At 37.0% G+C, this 20,506-nt stretch overlaps 1 protein-coding gene across 9 annotated transcripts in view; it reads right to left on the reverse strand.

The window, feature by feature from the left end:
- Positions 1-13,133, reverse strand: part of LOC121410967 (histone lysine acetyltransferase CREBBP-like) — a 31,614-nt gene extending 18,481 nt beyond the window's left edge. For 7 of the 9 annotated variants that reach the window (XM_041603453.1, XM_041603398.1, XM_041603428.1 and 4 more), the window contains exons 1-7: positions 12,610-13,133; positions 5,816-6,660; positions 4,114-4,653; positions 3,447-3,720; positions 1,930-2,043; positions 1,024-1,143; positions 208-805 (exon numbers count right to left, since the gene is read on the reverse strand). In XM_041603453.1, the coding sequence (XP_041459387.1) occupies positions 208-805; positions 1,024-1,143; positions 1,930-2,043; positions 3,447-3,720; positions 4,114-4,653; positions 5,816-6,660; positions 12,610-12,697 (2,579 nt within the window). In that variant the 5' untranslated portion in view covers positions 12,698-13,133. The remainder of the gene's footprint in view (positions 1-207; positions 806-1,023; positions 1,144-1,929; positions 2,044-3,446; positions 3,721-4,113; positions 4,654-5,815; positions 6,661-12,609) is intronic. The other 2 variants (XM_041603391.1, XM_041603436.1) reach the window with 2 other exon arrangements.
- Positions 13,134-20,506: the final 7,373 nt, after the last annotated feature.

The raw sequence follows: 20,506 nt of genomic DNA on the forward strand, positions 1-20,506 counted from the left end.
ATATTTATCAAATTACACGCCAAAACAGTCATTGACTGAACCATTGATGTTTGTTTTTGTTGTCATTGTCCACCAAAAACAAGAGTATACCTAACCTATAATGAAAGAATCAAGTAATTACTGCAAGAGATGAAGAGTAAATCTTTTAATCATTTAATTTTCTGACAAAACCTGCCCTTCAATCCCTGTATTTAAAAAGTTGCTTACAATTTATGGACTAGGTGGGCTCTGAGATCCTGTGTGACAAATGCATGCCATGGTTGGTTGGCTTGGGACTGGATTGCAGCTGGGAGCCCAGAAGCTGAAGACACATTAATCTCTTGATTCCGGATGCTTTTAATAATGTTGGAGGTGTTCAAACTTGCCGAATCCAGAGCTACTGCTATGCTGCTACTAGGTGCAACCATGGTGTTGGTAGGTCCTGCATTGCTCAAGGAGTTCATGCCTTGGAAACTGCTAGCTGGCGGAGCATTGCTGCTCGTTGGCAATGCAGCAGCCTGCTGTGCTGGTTGCTGGGCCGGCTGCTGGGGTGTCCGCTGTGGTTGTGTCTGACCAGGCTGTGCATTTGGTTGAGGTTGTTGTGCTTGCCCTTGTTGCTGCTGCTGCTGCTGTACAACCTGCTGTGTAACCTGTGTTGGTGCCTGTTGTGCTGGAGGCTGTTGCTGTGCTGACAACTGCTGCTGTTGCTGCTGTTCTAAACCTGCAGTAGTAAGAGGTTGATTCAAGACAGGACGTGGAATATTTCCTGCTGCACCTGATGCCTGTGGGATATTCTGCTGGTTCAACAGGTTTCCAGCAGATTCTCCTAAAAATTCAAAGGGAAAAAATATAAAAAATATTGGTTTGTTTCAAATACCAACGCACAGCATATAAAATATATTCCGAAATCATATCAGCAGGTTAAAACTGATCATTTGCCTTCTTAAAGACTATGACAGTACATGTCCTCTTTTCAACACTTAAAAACCTTAAATTAAACCATTACAAGTCATTTCACAGTTAATTTGCATTTGCATTGATTACCTGATATTCCTTGCATTCTTGGAGCTTTAATGGGGATGCCTAGACTTTCAAATGCACGTGCCATAGAGTTGTGATCAACAGAGACTGGTGCAAGATTCTGCAGAAACTGACTTGCTGTAGCTGTTGGAAGCGAACAAAAAAAAACAATGCAATAAGTTTGGACAACTCCTATTACACTTTTTACAGTTGATGTTTCAAACTAACATATTTATACCAGTGACATCATATACACTCAGAGCACAATGACAGGCTCTTAGTTCAATAGGCCTGTCCTAGATTTTTTCATGGTTTTCAAGGCCAAACCTGTCTCAGATTCCATGGAAGAATCATTGAGCCCTCTATCACCGTGGTATCTTCTACTTCTATGTTGCGTTTTGGAAAATGGCCTATCAACCTTACAATTACAACATCAAGATTATTATGTATTTGTGTGATCATGATGCAAAAGACTGAGAAAATATTTAATAGCTACAAACCTTTTTAACTTTGATAAATTAACTGAATCAACGCAAATTCACATAAGAACAAATAAAAACAACCTTTTAGCTAGATTAGATTAGTAAAAATGTATGCCACAGCTAAAGCCTGAATAGAATCAAACTTTCTAAACTTTCAAATAATCATCTCTGTGACCTAGAGTTTTGTGACCCAAGGGTAGGCATAAGAAAAGTAAAACATAGAATTCTTTCAATGAAAACTCCAAATACTTTTTTTAAAAAGATAAATCAACCTTAAAAATTAAAAACAAACCTCTATAAAGTCCATTAGCATGTGTGATATGCCGATTAAGTGTACATCACATCTGTTTGCAAATCTAAATTGTCTTTGATTGACAATGGGAACAAATACCAATACCACACATTTTTCATCTAGATGATTTCATTCCTGCCATAGCAATGTACTTACAATTTTGCTGTTTACGATCTGAAGCATTCTTCAGTGGGAGACAAACAGGACAGTCATTCCTTGTGCAATTTTTCCAATGAGAAATAATCTGCCTAGAAGAAGCACAGTGGGCAACTGCAAGAGGTGAAATAAATCAAACTTAGTTACTAGAGTTAAAGATAAATGAATGTAGTTCAGAAAACACTGATTAATAAGAAAGTCTATAAAACTAACATCAACTAACATCAGCCTTGGCCATAAAATGTTGTGTTGGGAAGGAGAAAAATAAGTTAAACAGAATGGTGAAAGTTTTAAAAATTCGGACAAGCAATAAGAAAGTTATAGCTGCTTTAAAATTGAGATCACTAATACTATGCAGATTTCAAATTGGCAATTGGGTACCGGTAAGTAAATTATGACAAGGGGCAAGGACAACTTTCCCATAGGCCATGTACTTTATCATAAGGGACTTGTGGTTTAATTGTAAGTACCCATTCCCCTGGGGCAGTAATCAAAATATAACCTAGGTAGTATATGGTTTTATGTCCTCATGAAAGAAAAAATATAATTTTAAATAAAACTTTTGGTAAAAATTACATTTTAGCCATAATATGTATTGGAGTACATGGAATAGTAGTCCCTGACTTACATCACTATGACATCCCATATGCGGCCAATTTGAAGTCGCCATGGGTATAGTGATTACCAATATTTACAACTTTTAAAAATTCATAACTTTCTTGTTGATTATCCAATTTTGTTCAAACTTTCATCAACTTGTCTGATTTTTTTCTTATAAAAACAAGTTTTTATTTGAGTAGGATTCCCCTTTAATTGTCACTATATCATCATGGATCTACATGCAGATCTGGGCTCCAATGCATAAAACTTACTATTATGCTAACTTTTCCATCCAATAATGGTAACGCTGATCACCAAACAATCAAAATCAAGGATTCCAGATAATGGTAACTTTTTTTAACAGGGCCTTGGTACCTTTACATAAATTGAACTTGAAATCATGGAATAAAATGTGAAATATGATGACACTGAATATCACCAGCACAGAAAAGCACTTGTGGTGCAGTATATCATTATTGCTTGGGAAAGACCCAACATCTGAGCAAATTACATATTTCATCCAGAATCATGAGATACCCATTTTATTAATACAGAGACTTGTGTAGTCATTTCATTCAATTCTGTACAACCTCACATCAAAATTGTGACAACGTTTATCTTTAACTAAAATGAACGGTTACGCAAATTTAATAACATTTGTATGTAAATTTAATAACATCTGTAAAGCTTATTCAATAATGCCACATTTTCACACAAATTAACTATCAAAAACATTTTCAGCTATAGATAATACACAGATCTTTTTCGAATTACATGCATATCGATTCTGCCCAAAAGCGAAAGGCCCCAAGGACTTCAACTGGTAGCCAATCTAACAAGTATCAAGCAAAACTTAACTTTGATTTACTTGTTAAAAACACTGCAATGAACACAATTAGTAAAGGATCCCTGTATACCTTGGCAAGACTTTCCGGCTTGGCAGTTAGTAATATGATTGAGGACATTCTTCATGGTTCGGCAGTGTGGTAGAGCACAGGGCTTCACTTCTCCGTTTGCCGCAGTTTCCCGTCTCTGACACTTATGTGCGTGCAAGAGTAGTACCAGTTGCCTTTGAATGAGTTTGCGTTTGCCTGGGTCTGCTGCTGAAGCCTGGGAGCCACCAGCAGCTGTACCTACACCAACTCCTGCAAGTGACTGTTGAGCACTTAATGACTGTGGTGGCTGTTGCTGCTGGAAATTTACAAATACACGTATAAAGTAAACAACACACATAAGGAACAAAATCACCAAAGATCATTCTTCTTACTAATTAAAACGGAGATGATTATCTTCTTTGTACATGTATGTTGCCCTATAGTAAACAAGACATACATGAAACATAAGCCCATATGAGTGAATTAATTACACATCTACCACCACCATGAGATCATTAAATGCAATTTAAAAAAAAAGAAAGCAAGAGAGAAGAAGTATTAAGGGAATAGTACATGAGAAAAAAATGAATTTCAAATATTGTAAATGCTACTCAAAAGTATAAAATGTATAACATGCAGGATAGTGCATATGACACAGTATAGGCTATGAGACGGTTAGGAAGGCTACAATTGCAACAAAGCAGCTTACCACATTCACTCCAGCTTGAGCATTCATGTTAACATTGCTTACAGCACCAACACCATGATTCCCTGCAATATTGTCACTTCTGTTTGCATCTTGAATACTAGCCCCAGCATTGTTTGCTGCAATGTTCACATTTCCTGATGATATGGTCCGCTGCAATGTTCCTGGCACATTCATACTTCCCCTAAAGTTGCCACCAGCAATCATATTTGGGTGCATCATGTTCGTGTTCCCACCCATATTTCCAGGCAAGTTAGTGATCACATTCCTGACCATGTTGGGAGCAGCTCCAGCGATATTAGGGTTCATATTTACGGCAGGTGAGCCCATGTTGTTGGGATTGATGTTCATATTGCCAGGCATATTGAGTCCATCCACCATATTCCCTAATGCATAAGTGCTGGTCGTGGTGGGCACGAAGGAGGACAATGCATTCATGTTGGGTGTGGGTGTAGGCATAGTGTTCATGGAAGAGGAGAATCCATGGAAAGGGTTGTTGGTGTTTGGCTGGGTCATGTGCTGTACATTTGCCATACCACCCACCTGCAGGCAAGCAAGCAAGCATTAAATAAAGAGTTACAACTTCCACCATGAATAAGATGTAAACAGGTTTACAGAAGATTAAGACAATGGCAAAAAACTACTAAGATTAATAAGAGAATAACAAAACCATATTCAGAAAATATGCATTTAGAGAATCTTGGAAACCACTTGACCATGCAATATTCTGCTAAAAAATTGAGATGATGCTAAGATGAAATAGAATAAAAGCTTGATTCAAAAGACCAATTCATGTGAATCCGATTCCTTTGGAAATCAAATGGGATCATAAGAGTAACCTTATCCAGCAAGAATCAATACATTCATAAATTTTTTTAATTAAACTACATATCGAATTGGATGATTTAGCAAATCAGTTGGTACAAAGTGAAAAGGATCAAATTGCTTTGGCATTACCTCTCAGATTCCAGTGATTCTAGAAATGCTTTGAAAAAATTACAAAAAATGTTTGGATCACCCCCTGTGGTAACTTCCCACTGAAAAAACCATGCCAATCATTTCGGTTCTTTGCAACTCTGTGCCCTTTACAAAAAGTCTTGATTCAATTACTTTTTTTATTTTCATTTTAATATAAACTGCTTTCCTTCAATAAAGGTTGAAATAATGCAGAACTTGTTCTTTATGAGCAAATTCTGATGGGTAGGGGGAGGGTACATGTACATGACAAGCATCGATTCATGTGATCAAATAATCCTGATAAAAAACCAAGATAATTTGAGGTTCAATTATTATATCCATATGGCCAATAAAAACATTCAAACACAACATCATGCGCCTACATTCAGCTACTTATAGACCCAAATATAAAATGATTGCCAGGGATGGGGGTTACAGAGATGATACAAGCCACACTTTGTACGTGTAAAAAAAAAAAAACCCTTCACCAAAGATTAGTGTAATTCACATTGAAAATGCAATACCTCATACAATTTATGCACAATACATGCAATTTGTAATTTGCTATCAATCTAATTGCATTTATGACACCAGTTTCTGATCAAGCGGTATCAGAGTAAATAAAGAATTGAACAAAAAATAAATTCCATGAAAGTTAACTTTTACTTAATTGAATACTACATACATCTGTCATTAAATATACTTTATATTGAAGGTAGTAAGGTATTAAGTAAAATTTTATACCAACCTTTGCTGCCCTTGCTTTTGCCATCGCTGGATCCATTCCACTTATCATATTTGGTTGTCCAACATTGACCACAGAACTATTGCCCATTGCATTGTTGTTGGCCATTTGCTGCAACGCTATTGAATTGGCTACAGGATTGTTATTCCGAACCATGGAATTGTTCATACCCATGGCCATTCCATCTCCACCTTGAAATGGTCCATTCATCATGTTTGGCCGATTGCCCATCATCCCATGACCAGGTCCCATGTTTGAGGCAACATTTGCATTGCCCATACTGTTAATGGGCATAGCCCCAGTACTGGGATTGAACTGACCAATAGTGTTAGCTGCACTAGCGTTATTTGTCCGTGTGTTGGCAATTCCAGAAGTTGCACCAACAGTCTGATTCACGGCTGGGGAAGGAGCTAGACCTTGCCCTGCTGCTTGCTTTGCAATGCTATTTGGCACAGGACTATTAGTAAAGGAACGGGAGATGTTGACTAGGTTGGAGTTGGAAACTCCACCCTGCATTTGACTCTGCTGCATTCCTGATGACACTGCAACAGCTTTTCCCATAACACTCCCAGGCTGACTGACCTGGGCACTTACTCCTGTGCGGGGTGGAGACTGCAGCAACTTGGTAAGCTGTGTGTTCTTTTTCATTGGGTCATTATGTGTGTCAGTGGTGACTGGCATCGATGACACAACAGTTACTGACGTACTGCCACTACTAGCTCCTCCAACACTTGTCAGACTGGCACTGGCTGAGGAGAAGGATACTGGAGTCTCATTGGTATTGTGACTTCTCACATGAAGATCATCAGCCAGAGGTGGAACATCAATGTCAAGAAGCTTGGTTAATTCTGTAATAAAGGGAAAGAAAGAAATGTACTTTGAAGTTCAGCAACATCCAAACGGAATATCATGGCACATGTACTGTAAGTCTGATTTCAAACATTTCATATACTACGAAATGTGTTCATTATTAATTTATTAAGTAAAGAATCACCATAAGATCAAACATATTAGTGAAAACTGCAGCAAAATTTATTTTGTAAAACTATGTACATGTAGTTCCAACATGCCTTACTCTCGACATGACAAACCTAGCAAAAATTGGATACCAAGTAAAGACTCAAGAAGTCGAAGTAACCCATTCTCTTGACTGCAAACATGATGCATACATGTACATGTATGTAATATGATGTATGTATGGTCCATTACTCCACTTTCATGCTCTGTGAAGCATTAACAAACATACTTCCAACAGCTCCAAGTACATTGAAGATGAATTCTGGAACCGGTTTCATAAAAAGAAATGGAAACTTTGCATTTACATGTATGACTTAAGCAACTAATGTGGTAACAGGGCTCTGAAGCAATTCACATTCTAAGTTTCCCTGGTAGTTACCATAGTTAGAATAATTTAAGCAGCGATAATTTTACCACTGATGTTAATCTTAATGAACACATCACTCAATAGCCAACAAATGTTTTCAATGAAAAAAATACAATAACAAGCTAACATCAATAGTATACTTTACAAGCAACAGACTGAAGTTGAAACTATTAAATTTTCTTGGACCTGTAATAAAATGATTTTGCATATTTTTTTTCTTTTGGGGGGAGGGGGTGGGAGGCTAGTCAGTCTGGTCCCTGATTAAAATATTCTTCATGTAAATACTATACAAATATAAGGTGGCATCACAAAAATATTTCACTTTGAAATAGCAGAAATCACTTTCCCATTCAAATGAATCCTTGAGTCAATTGCACTTTTCTATCCAACCCTGTCACACCTTAATGCACTGGATTGGAAGGATTCTTCTGAGTTCTGTGCTGTCAAGTTTGGCACACTTGCTTCTTTATACCTTTATACCACATCTACTGAAAAATACAGTTCTTCCTATAGTCAAGTTTCCAGGTCCACCTTGTTGTCTTCCTAACTTGGATAAATTAAGAAACTAAGTCTGTGCAGTTTATGCAATGTGCTGTGCCAATGCATTGAAATGAAAGAGGCACTATTCCCATGCATGAACATAATGCCACACAGACCAGAACTTGTCTAGCTTTGTCTTAAAGCCAATGATTGTTGATGCTATGACTACCTCAGCGGGCAAAGAGTTCCAGTCATTTACCACTCTGACACCAATGACCTGCTTGATTTTGTTGAGTGGAAATGAAATCAAATTTCGTGTAAAGGCCACCACACACCTTACGACCCAACTGGTCTGCGACTGGCTTGCGGCTGAGTGAGTAGAGACGAATCGCACAGTAGTCATAAGCCTTGACACCGCACACGTTGCGATCCAACTAGAATGCTCTCTACAACTCACGCATGCATTTTGCTTTTTGTCATAGCAACTGAGAAAAAGCACTTACTACTGCGTATGCGCATTGTTTATCATATTTGCATCGTGCAACTCTGCTTTCTGATTGGCTGGAAGTTGGATTGAGCCAGTTATAAAGGATTCGACATGTCAAATCCTTACGATTTTCCATGCAACTTGTCTCTGACCGGTCTGGGACTATCAAGCTGACAAGAGCTGTGACGTCACATCTCCCCTTACTCAGTCGCAAGCCAGTCGCAGACCAGTCGGGTCGTAAGGTGTGTAGTGGCTTTAACTTGTCTCAATATTTTTCAAACACCTTGTACAGTGTACATGAAAATTGACATGAAAATTCACTTTATCCAAGACTTAAAAACAATACTTGTAGTAATAGTGCAGTGAAAGAGTTGTAAGCTCAGGGGACCATTCAATAAAGATGTTCATACTGAAATTATGTATGACTTGAAACTTGACTAGGAAGGTTTTCCATAACTAAAAATTCAATAAATTTGTGACACAAGCAAATACATGTAAGCTCAAAGTACAAGCTATGAACATGAAGTCAATTGCAGCCGGGGTCCAGGGCCCACTTAAAACCCATGGAAGCTCTGAGCTACTGGATTCTCCCTGGTGCAATTAAACCTTTTTTCTTAACAATTCCTGCTTGATTCAAGACTCAAGAAAATCAATATACAAATTCTTGTCTTTTTGACAGTTTTTCAGATGCTCAAGAAGACTGCTAAATAAAGAAAGAAATAGGCAGACCTGTATAGTTAACTAGCACTAGACCATCAGTAAAATAAAGTACAGTTCTCAACACCAAGTGTCTACCGAGGAGACTACTAGGGCGTGAAACAGGCCCAAAACGAACAACAACAACAAAAATAAAGTCAGAAACTCATTGAACAAAATGACATTTGGCTGCAGACAAAAAAACTGTATTTGAATTTTATGTACTAGTATTTTGAAATAGGGAAAGTTTGAGGAATGGCCTACGCTCAACCAAAGTGCCAACAGGAGTAACATCTTCGAGAAGATTTTTTGATCTTCTCGAAAAGTCAACAACAAGGGGTTCATGACTGCATTACTACATGCACATACTATTACAGTAATTATTTCAAATCTGAATTTACCAATTACTTTGTATTAAGACTCTAGCAGAAATCATTGTTTAAAAAAAAATCCCTTCCTCTTGTTCACCTACATGTATGAGACAGGCTGCAAAGCTCATTTCAAGATTATTAAAGAGGAAAGAACTTGATTTTCTTTATTTCTTTATCTCCAGATATTCAGAGAAAGGTCTGCTAGTGTCTGCTATTAAAAACCTACATTGTAGAGCTTGTCAACCTTGTACATATTAAGTTACAAATACATCATCAGATCATCCTGAGTTCAATATCTGTTTTGTTTATTATGCTCTACACACCTAATTTTCAAGTATAAAAAGGCAATGCACAATTGTCCAATGAAACATTGCACTGCAGCCTTCATTGCAGTATCTATATAACACTGGAAATTTCACAAGTGAAATCTCTAAATGTCACACACTGCCAAAGAAATAATTACTTCTAATAGACTGCTAGCAACAGCTACATGTACAGTACATGTATTTGGTCCCACACATACAGGTATTTGCATGGAGATTTTACATGAACTTATCTATATCACAGAAATGCAAAGTAAGGACAGGTGGCTAAATTTTCTGAACATGATAACAACAGCAAAAGCAAATCTGTAAAGGGTGAGGCAATGCTTGCGAGACATTTCCAGCTATAAAAATGATACTACTTAACGTGATTTAATTACTCTAGGGGACAATGGGATCTAAGTAAGGTTGGAAAAAGCTGCCATTTACATGTACATGTAGTCAGACTTTCAAGCATGATTGTACAAAGTCCAGATATTCATTCAAAATTTTTACCTTAGATATGATATCTACCCTGAACACTGCAATACACAATAACTAATTTCATTTTAAAAAGTTCATAATTAAAAAGATAAACAAAAATCAAACCACTAGGACTCCAGGGCCCATATTCTGAAATCGGGTTTAACATAAACTCAGGTTTATTTAAAGTTGTGGTTTAAGTATGGGAAGCCTAAAGTATCAAAATTTTTAAAGGAAACCAAAACCCAAGAAGAGAAGCAATCTTATTGGAAAGAGTAAAATGAGAGGAACAATTTAAAAAAAAGTTTCATCAAAATTGGTTATAAAATAAGCAAGTTATGGCTGATTAAAAAGTCTTGTTGTACTTATTATGTGGATCCCCAAATTGGCAAACATGTTTAAAAATGGCTGATTTTGTGGACAACTCTCCATTTGTTTTGTACACATATTTTCCCCTTTATTTTACATATGTCACATTTTCTCCTCCTGACCTTGACATATATGGTGTGAATTATATTTTCCAATGACATATGTTGTGCTCAGAAGGAGGCAAGATGCGATTTGAAAGATGAGGAAAATCTGAAAATTTGTGTACAAAACAAATGGAGAGTTGTCCACAAAATCAGCCATTTTGAAGCACGTTTGCCAATTTGAGGATGCCCATAGAAAGTAAAACAAGAGTTTTCAAACTCCCATAACTTGCTTATTTCATAACCAATTTTGATGAAACTTTTTTTAAATTGTTCATCTCATTTTACTCTTTCCAATAAGATTACTTCTCTTCTTGGGTTTTGGTTTCCTTTAAGTTGTATGATGGGGGGACCTAAAGCTACGCACTTTGTTTACAAACGATAGAAACTATGCCAATTTTAATATTTGAACAAATTATCTGTCGCTAACTTGTGGCAAATATTCTAAAGATCATTAAGCAAGAACAAAATATCACAAAACTCACTAATACGAAAATCCCGCCGTGTTTTCCGAACACCTCTTGAATTCGCCGCCCGATGTTAGAAGGGGTCCTAAAGCTACGCACTTGATTTATCATGCAGAAAAATAGAATTTCCTGTGCCTCAATTTCTAAAATATGTTCATACTATCATAGGATAATACGAAATTAAAGAGAATATAGCTCAAAAATTTAAAACAGTTGTGGGTGTTCTCTGCATTTAGAGATTTACTGCAGCCTCTGTAGAAAAAATTGAATAGGAATCGTTCGTCACTCTGCAGTCACAATTCCACACAAAGTGCGCATTTGCCATTAAAAACTACATGCGCGATGAGTGGTGCGTAGCTTTAGGACCCGCGCAGCTTTAGGACCCCCTACCATATGTTTCTTATGTAGATCTACTGTGCTCTTTCCTGATTCATCGATGGTGAAGACAATCATCTATTTATACTTCCTTCACAATTATGGATGATTTGAGAGCCGAATGAGCTGAAAGTATGATATCTCTACTGTTAGTGATTATGTAACAATTGGCTGTCCATACTTACATTGTAAACCAGAACTTTAAACCTGAGTTTAAGTTTAACCCGACTTCAGAATACGGGCCTAGGAGTGGATTCGATCTTTCGCGAAAAATCTACAATGACAGTCATGACAGTGCATGGTAAAAGGCAGAACATTAATACCTCGCAATAAATAGGCACACTTCCAAATGTCTGACTTGCGGCTTCGATTCAATGGATAAGAATCAACTGTAGATGAGCACATTTACACACTTGCAAAAAATTTAAGAGAAAAAGCTCATGAAGCAAAGCTAAAATGTCTGAAATTTCAAGGAAAAGTGGCTCAGTTCCAATAAAATTTTACATTAATTGTCAATAGGAACATCTTTGGAAAATAACCCAAAAAATCTGACCTAATAAATCATAATTCACATACAATTTTGATTGTTGACTTCTAGATCATTCATGTAGCTTTCAAAATTTATTGACGCTGACGAACATGACAGAGATTTCCATCTTTTTCTTCGTCTTACTCCGCTGATCTACAATGTACATCTGGTTGCTGCATTAATGAATAACAGTTATATATAAGAGCACCAAGTCTGAGTTTAATAGATATCGGTAGCACAGTAACCATGATTAAAAAGAAAGAACGCCATCATGGCTGCCACCTGCCAGACTCTTCACTCTCAGTCTCAGAATCAGGCATAGGTTTAAGCTTTTATGTTAGACAACTTGCGTTAGAACAGGTTCTAGGCCTAAATGATAGCGTACTACATGTACCTAGATCCTACGTGTTAGAATATATTATAACAAGCTTTTTCCTCCAATCAGTGACAGAGACATCTATATCAGCTGTCTCAGTGTCTGCATTGCATTGGACACAAGTCATATCACACCACTCACTACATGCTGCACTGGTGGCGCCGATGCAATAAAATCTCTTCTTCAATCAAGGTTTTTGAAAGCCCGAGAAGAGAACAACTTGCATAAAACCTGACAAATTAAATTGACAAGATAAACTATGATACAAGAATTTATCAAAATGAACTGAGTTTTTTCCAACTGCTTTACGGTAAATGAAAACAAAGACATTGCTTATCATGCTAGCTAGGGTCAGGATGTTGTAATTTTGATTTTACCTGATTCACCACGTTCGTTGGAAGCGTTCGCTGGCGACGCTAATTTTAGCCTTTTCGATGGCGGCCCATCGACGATTTGGTCCGCCATTCTGAAATTGTAATGTAGAAATTCGATATTTGAATCCTTATAATAGATACTCAGTAATAGAAAATCTTCAAAAATATGTTCCTATCGGACCATCTACTCGCCAACAACAATCTCATCTTGGATGTAGAGTTCAACCAGGGCATCGCGATGTCTCTGATGATGAATCTTTACAGCGCACATCTTTACACAGTATGATGCGGGCGTACAAAGCTTGATCTCCGAGAAAAAATCGTCAAATTGAGAGACCAACAGTCACATTATGCTACAATTTAAGACGATCTAACCAACGTCTATGGAAAATCAAAATACTAGCTAAACTCCTCAGATCGCCTAGTGGAAAAAGGTTTCCGATATGAGGCGTAAAAATCCGGGGGAAAATGCTGTTTTCGCCCGGTAGGGCATTCACAAAATGGCGGCTGTTGATGAAAACCTTTTACGCTTGTCAGAAAACCGAACAAGGGAAGCTTCCGGAAAAATCCGAATCCGAAAGATAATTTAGTCACGTTCTTCTCGTTAGCATATCAAAAGAGTGCGTCGAATATTGCTTGCGATTGGTCAATCTTATACTGACGTAGTTATGATTGACAAGTGCAAATGAATCGGCAAGTAACGGGATATTTCGGATGATTTCGTAATTCAGGTGACGAATTCAGTGGACAGAGTGTAAGATTCTTTAAATACCCAGTGGTCTTAGCGCGCTGCAGCGATCATATCAGTGTGTCTACCGTGTGTGTACCGTAAATGTAAGATCTATCATAGCTGATGCTAATCGGTGGAGGAAAAAAACCCAGGCCAGTTTTGTCGTAGGTGCAATTATATCTTTACAACTACTCTAGTAACACAATTTCACATTTTTCTACAATGTTTATAGTAATTTCAAAAACAGTTGAAGTACTTTTATGCTGCATTTTTTTTTATTTGACATTCACTTGCAGTTTTCCTTCCTCCATAATTACCGGTATATAAGTGTGGTTTGGGTTTGGTACAAACCAAACCAAATTGATTGGTAGCTAGAATCTTGAATGAAAAGTCGCAGGGCCCATTCATCAGGAAGCATAGTGCAATTAATTATTTATCATCCACATCTCTCAAATACTAGTTATAAAACTATGTGAGACTCAAATTTACACACATAAACTTTTCATAAGTTGTTTTTATACGTAAATATTGAAGAAGGGGCTATGGCGAAGCATAGGCCTACATAAATATAAACATGTATTTGTCACGTTCAGTCAGAATAAAGAGGCATATATGATGGCATTGAACAACTTAAGATACTTTATCGACAACTCCCCAAACTTAAATAAATGAATAGGTAAAATTAAAAAAAAATAATAATAATGATAATCACAGGCGACAATGGGCAACAGTGCATTAATGGGAACAAACGCGAAAGACTGAGGATTTCGTAGTTTAGAATGAAAATAATCCTTTTCGAAAGTCGGTTTTGGCATAAAATTATGGCAGGCACATAGCCCGTAGGAAGTCAGTTTCATAGGGGCTTATAACTCATGTCATAAAGTCATTTCCCAATTCTTAAGTCTGGTTGTACTATGACCAGACGTGTCATTGATCAAGTTAGACCAGGATTAATTTGATAGCACTTGATTGGTTAAGAAAGAAACTTTCGCGAAGCGTGCGCCAAGTAAGACACTATAACATAAGGAGGTGGGGGACTCCCCGAAATCCGATTCAAACGTTTACCACACGTGCACATGCGCGCCATCGTTGCTGCCTGACCAGGCACGTCAATAGCGTGGAATTCTCTTTTGTGAACCGGGTTCATGGGTTTATTGTGTGTAAGCGAGAATGAAGGAGGTGAACGAAGAAGGGGTCATTATATTACATCTCAATTATTTATGAAGTTAATGACAATAAAATTCCACGAGGAAAGTCCTTGCCAAAAAAGTCTTGAAAATCGAAATAATATGGGACCAAAATATTTTGACAGATATTACAGAAATACGGTCATCCAACAGACAAAATGAATTTTAGAAAGGCAGACAAAATAACCCGTATCGTTTTCAGGGTAATGAATTTGTTAATGTCATAATATAAAACGGGATATGATAGAAACATAAATATCACACGCTGGTAGGAGTTCACTGACAAGGCAGAACTCACATTTGGAGGTGATATTGACAATATATACAGTTAAAACTAAAATCGGCATGTATACCGAAAGAATAAAAACTTGACATCTCACAAATCGCCAATGTAAAGAAAATATGTCATGAGCCACTAGCGTACCTACGGGGGGGGGGGGCAGTCTGCCCCTGACGAGTCACAACCCATGCAAAGGACGTATCCCTGCCCCCCCCCCCCCCCGACGAGCTTGAAAGACCTTTTTTGCCAACCCCCCCCCCCCCCCGACGTGCTTGAATATCTTTATTGCCCCTTGACGAGCTTCAAGACCTTTTTTTTTTGCTTGTCACTTTTTTCTCTGGTACAATATCCTTTATTTGTGATTGAAGACCTTTTTTTTTCAAAATTTGTGGAAAATCCTGGGTACGCCAATGTCATGAGTGCATTATCACCATATACAGTCAGAAAGAGTAGCCTATCTGCTCCGAAATAAATATAAACCATATTTCAGTGTGTTTAATGTCTTGACGCTTGAATAATCAGTAGGTATTCTTTGCAGTGATGTAAAATTTGACTTGCGCTAAAGTAAGGCATTACTGCAATTTTAATGAATCCTGATGCCAATGATGCCGGCAATGGTCCAATAATCCAACATGACTTAGTAAACATTGTTGCTAAATCAATTTTTAGTTAAATTAACTTTTATTACTGAAAATGTGTTTTGAAATGGATTATAATGGAATTACCCTTGTATGATTGTCTGGATTAATATTGTATTGGCGCAGATCAAAATTTACATCACTGCAAAGAATACCTCCTGCTAAAAGATTGCCGCTGCTGCTGCTGCTGCTGCTGCTACTACTACTACTACTACTACTACTACTACTGCTGCTGCTACTACTACTACTATACTACTACTACTACTACTACTACTACTACTACTACTACTACTGCTACTACTACTACTACTACTACTACAACTACTACTGTTACTACTACTACTACTACTACTACTACTACTACTACTACTACTATACTACTACTACTACTGCTGCTGCTGCTGCTGCTGCTACTACTACTACTACTACTACTACTACTATTGCTACTACTACTACTACTACTACTACTACTACTACTACTACTACTACTACTACTACTACTACTACTACTACTACTACTACTACTACTACTACTACTACTACTACTATACTGCCGGTACTGCTGCTGCTGCTGCTCCCTGCTGCTACTGCTGCTGCTACTAATACTATTACAATTTACTACTGCTGCTTCAACTATTGCTTTCCACACCCTTTTTTCAATATAATATGCCCAATATGTAGGGGGTTTATCCTTTCCAATCAAACATATATAGAAAGAGACAGTGATAATGAAAATAAAATTTTAAAAAATGAACGATACATATACTATTACTAATACTTCTCATTTTAAGATCTACATTATGTAGTATTTTGGCCTGAAAAAATATATATTTTTGAGGTCATTACCTGTTAAAAGGAAACATCATGTACGAATGCACTCGCCAGCCCGTTCCCTCTGGTTTCTCACTGTCTTGTCTGAATAGAAATTTACCTGTTTCTGATGGCTCAAACAAACGAGCGACGACATTATAAGTATACAGGGAATGGGCGGAGCCTATATATTTCGGGATCTGCATGCACCGGGGTTCCCCCGTTTCATTGCGCATGAACTCAATAGGCCACGCCCCCTTCAAGCATCAAAGCAAACTTTCCACACGCAGTGCTGTGTATTGCCTTTTCTCATTTATCTTGATATCTGGTAACAACTTTGCTCCTTTCACAATAAAAATGACATGGTTATCAAATATGGCAACATTTATTCGTCTAATTCTATGCCATGCTTACAATAAATCGTCGTCTTTTTTAAAACAAATTTTCTAATTCATTGTATCTGTCTACTATTTTAGTTACAGGCCAATATAATTGCACGAATAAAAATGCTGCAAAAGAAACCCTCTTTTTATCCCAACTCCATGTACAGTATAATGACATTGTCATATATCAGGGCGCGTTCATGTTTAACGGTCTTTGGGTCTTTTGATCCATGTCCAAACTTTCCTTGCATTTGATTTTGTCAAAAGACAATGCAAACACCTAAACCACAAACAAGTAACTTTCTGAAATATGTGGAAACAACCGATATTTCCCGTGCTGGTGGTAGGGTTCCGTGCAATTAGAGAAATTTCTCTTCTTTTTGATAATTGATATTTTATCTGTATTGTACTTTTCTATTGTTTAAATATCTCATTTTATTTCATACTTCTTTAGTTTAATGTACATGTAATTCGGTTACATTTCGATCACTCTATATATCGAAGATGTATTGTTAACTTTCCTCCCTCTCTATTTATTTATTTATTTATTCATTCATTCATTCACGCATTCATTCATTTATTTATTTATTTATTTATTTTTGCTGTTGGTGAGCATTTTCCCCCTTGGCTACGACCCTGTATTACCATAAATTATGACTGTTATACCCTTTGTTTAATGACATTTTACCACAAAGCGCCAGTAAAATCAATTCATGGGGAGAATTTCATGAAAGGACATTTCATTTAATTATTGTTTGATCTTCAACTGTATTTCATTGCTATTTATTTATTGTTATTATTCATATTTTCATCGTCTTTTCGCCAAAATTCGTCCGTGACAATATTTGGGCCATAAATAACATCATATTGAAATCAATGATTGTTGTCAATAAAGATAAAAATAATCATTCATTTATGAATTTTAGCTGAAAACACATTGACTTTGCACATGAGTCATGTTATTTATAAATATTTGGTCTGAAATGTACTTACATAATTTCGTAACCGGGCGTCACAAAATTTGGTCTTGAACTAGCAGCGACTTGTACGAACTCTTTGAAAGTGTTGCCGCTTAGTTATCAAAACTTAAGAACATGTGCCATTGCGGGTCCAGCTTTTCATCATGATAACAAAAATGCTCCCCTTGGAAAATTCGCCCCTGTCATTCGCCATACAAGTCCAGTAGAAAAAAAATCAGACCTGGAAAGGCTGTGAACTACAATTTTTTTTCAATTCGTGTTCTAATTGGGTATTGAACATGTTGAAGTAAATTCAGCTTGGTTGCCACCTTGTTAAACCAGACAGAAATCATAAAATGGTATCATCCATCTTAGAGTTCCTGTGATGAGGAATAGATTCATGACAATAGTTTTATTTTTTAAGGTGCACAATTATCGTTATAAACTTATATGCGGGGCGGATCCAGTTTCCGCCTATAGGGGGCCCGATTTTTTTCACCCATATTTTCCCCGATCGGCAGCTCAAAGATGATATTAATTTGTGTCTTTAAATGGGTTGTCCTAGCGGCGTAATGAGCCGACAATTTTGAGGGGGCCCGATATGGGGTATGATGTAAAATTAATAAGGGTTGCGAGCGAGCGAAGCAAGCGAGCAAACATTTTGACATTTTTATTACAAATATTCCAATTTGTGATAGATTTTAACATAAAATTTGGAAAATAATTTCACAATCTTACCTTCTCCTTTTCTCTTTTTTTTCTTGGTCGTGATTTTTTTTTTAGGACGGGGAACGGGGGAAAAACGCACATGCCCTAACAGTCATTTCTTCGCTCTATTCTTATAAACAACATAAATGTGTAATAATCTCAACAATTTGAAATTTCATGTACTTTGTCCTGAAAATTGAACATTCTTCACAATGTTTGTGAACCTGAACAAGATGCGAATGTAACAAGTTAATTACTGCGAGCGCGAAGCGCGAGCAGAAATGTTGAATATGAGTTTCTAATATGCGTTCTGGCCTGGTCAAAAAATATTAAGGATGTTTTTGCAGTTAGCCATTAAGACGATACATATTTCAAAGATTATATGATGCAAGCGCGGAGAGCGAGCTTAAAAATTTTCACATTCCGAACTAATAAAAATTGACGTTCTAATCACTTTTCGTAATCATGAACGGAATCGGTATATAACCAAACAATAATATTTTTGATGCGCGTTGTGGCGTGCGCCTGTAATCCAAGCTGTGGGGAAGTTACAAATTGATGCAGAGGTTCGAGGTTCGAGACCTGGGGCCCGTAACACAAAGCTTAGCAATGATCGTAGAACATTTTTCTACGATTGATTCCATAGACTACAATGTACAATCAATCGAAATAATCAAGCGTACGATTAATCGCTAACCTTTGTGTTACGGGACCCTGGTCACGTCTTTCGGATGGTGACGTTAAAGGTCGGTCCCAGTCGTAAATAAGCATATCTGATTGATGCACGTCTGACAAAAACTCAAATACACACACACGCGAGCGGACAAATTTGAGATTTCAAACCTAAACACAGGACACTCTATTCACGTTTTAATGTTTTTTTTTATTGTATATCTATCTGCATATGAATTTGTACTCGTCTTTTTAATCAGATGTGGAAATGAATTTTAATTGAATGTGTTTGTGTATCATGAAAAAGGATGGGTAATTTGGTGTCTTTCTACATTAATAATGCGAGCGCAAAGCGCGAGCAGAAATCTTTTGATGTTCTGATCTGAAACTTTAGCACGTTTTGAGTAAAAATCAAGCTGCGTATCTCAATAAACATACGTGCGCGTGTTTTAGAGCTAGACAGAATCTGGGCATTCTGAATACATTTAATTTTTTTATCATGAAAATCAATAATGCGAGCGCACAGCGCGAGCTGCAAATGTTGATATTCCGACCATAAAACGGACATTTTACAGAACACTTAAATCATATAATTGGTAAATCAAACAAAATAATGGAAGCTCGATGTCCGAGTTAAAATATGCTTTGTATATTGACTTCAAAACTTCATACATATCAGCCTATTGAGCAAGATGTATCTCATCGAGCAGGCAATGCGAGCGCGAGGTGCGAGCGACAATTTAATATAGTGACATGAAATATAAAAAAAGGTATATATATTCCAAGTCTTCCCCTCATCTTATCTTATTCACTCGTCTTCCTCCTCTCATTATTCCTCTTCTTTTTTTCCTCCCTTCTTTCCCCTTCTTTTTTTCTCCCCCCTTTTTTTTGTTCCGCCAAGGGCCCGGGCCCCTGGGCCCCCTGGAACCGCCAATGTATATGTGCACTGAAAAAGATATTGGGTGAAATTTAACCATGTAGTCAAATAATGCGCTAAATTACATTTGTGCAATACATATCTAATTGTAACTGCAATATCTAGAAAACAATACAGCTCGTGTATATGGTTTCTTATGATGAGGAATTCATTTATGACATCAGGTTTCCATTTTAATCAATGTATTGTAATTAACAAAAATTATGTGCTAATTAACATATAGGTGCAATACATATATATATTTCTCTGTCACTGTATTGAGATAAAGTTAGGATCCCAATTCCACCCATAAATACCCAATGGAGGCGGAAGCATCAAACTTTAGAGGGGAGGGGGGGGGTGACGGAAAAAATATATTCACCCACATTTTTCTCAGTCGGCTGCTAAAAGTAAAAAAAAAAAAAAAAATTTTTTTGTAAGCATGAACAGAATACAATGGATAATCAAGTCGCGAGCAAAATAATTTGTGCATATTTGTTTTAAGTGGGATATTCAAAGCTCCATGTTATCCTCGTAAGCAGGCAATCTCCCTGACAGGGAATGCGAGCGAAACTTTCATTTTTATGTAATGACTCAAAATTTTCATTTTCCAATTA

This window comes from Lytechinus variegatus, chromosome 1 (genome assembly GCF_018143015.1).
Source record: "Lytechinus variegatus isolate NC3 chromosome 1, Lvar_3.0, whole genome shotgun sequence".
NCBI classification, from domain to species: Eukaryota; Metazoa; Echinodermata; class Echinoidea; order Temnopleuroida; family Toxopneustidae; genus Lytechinus; species Lytechinus variegatus.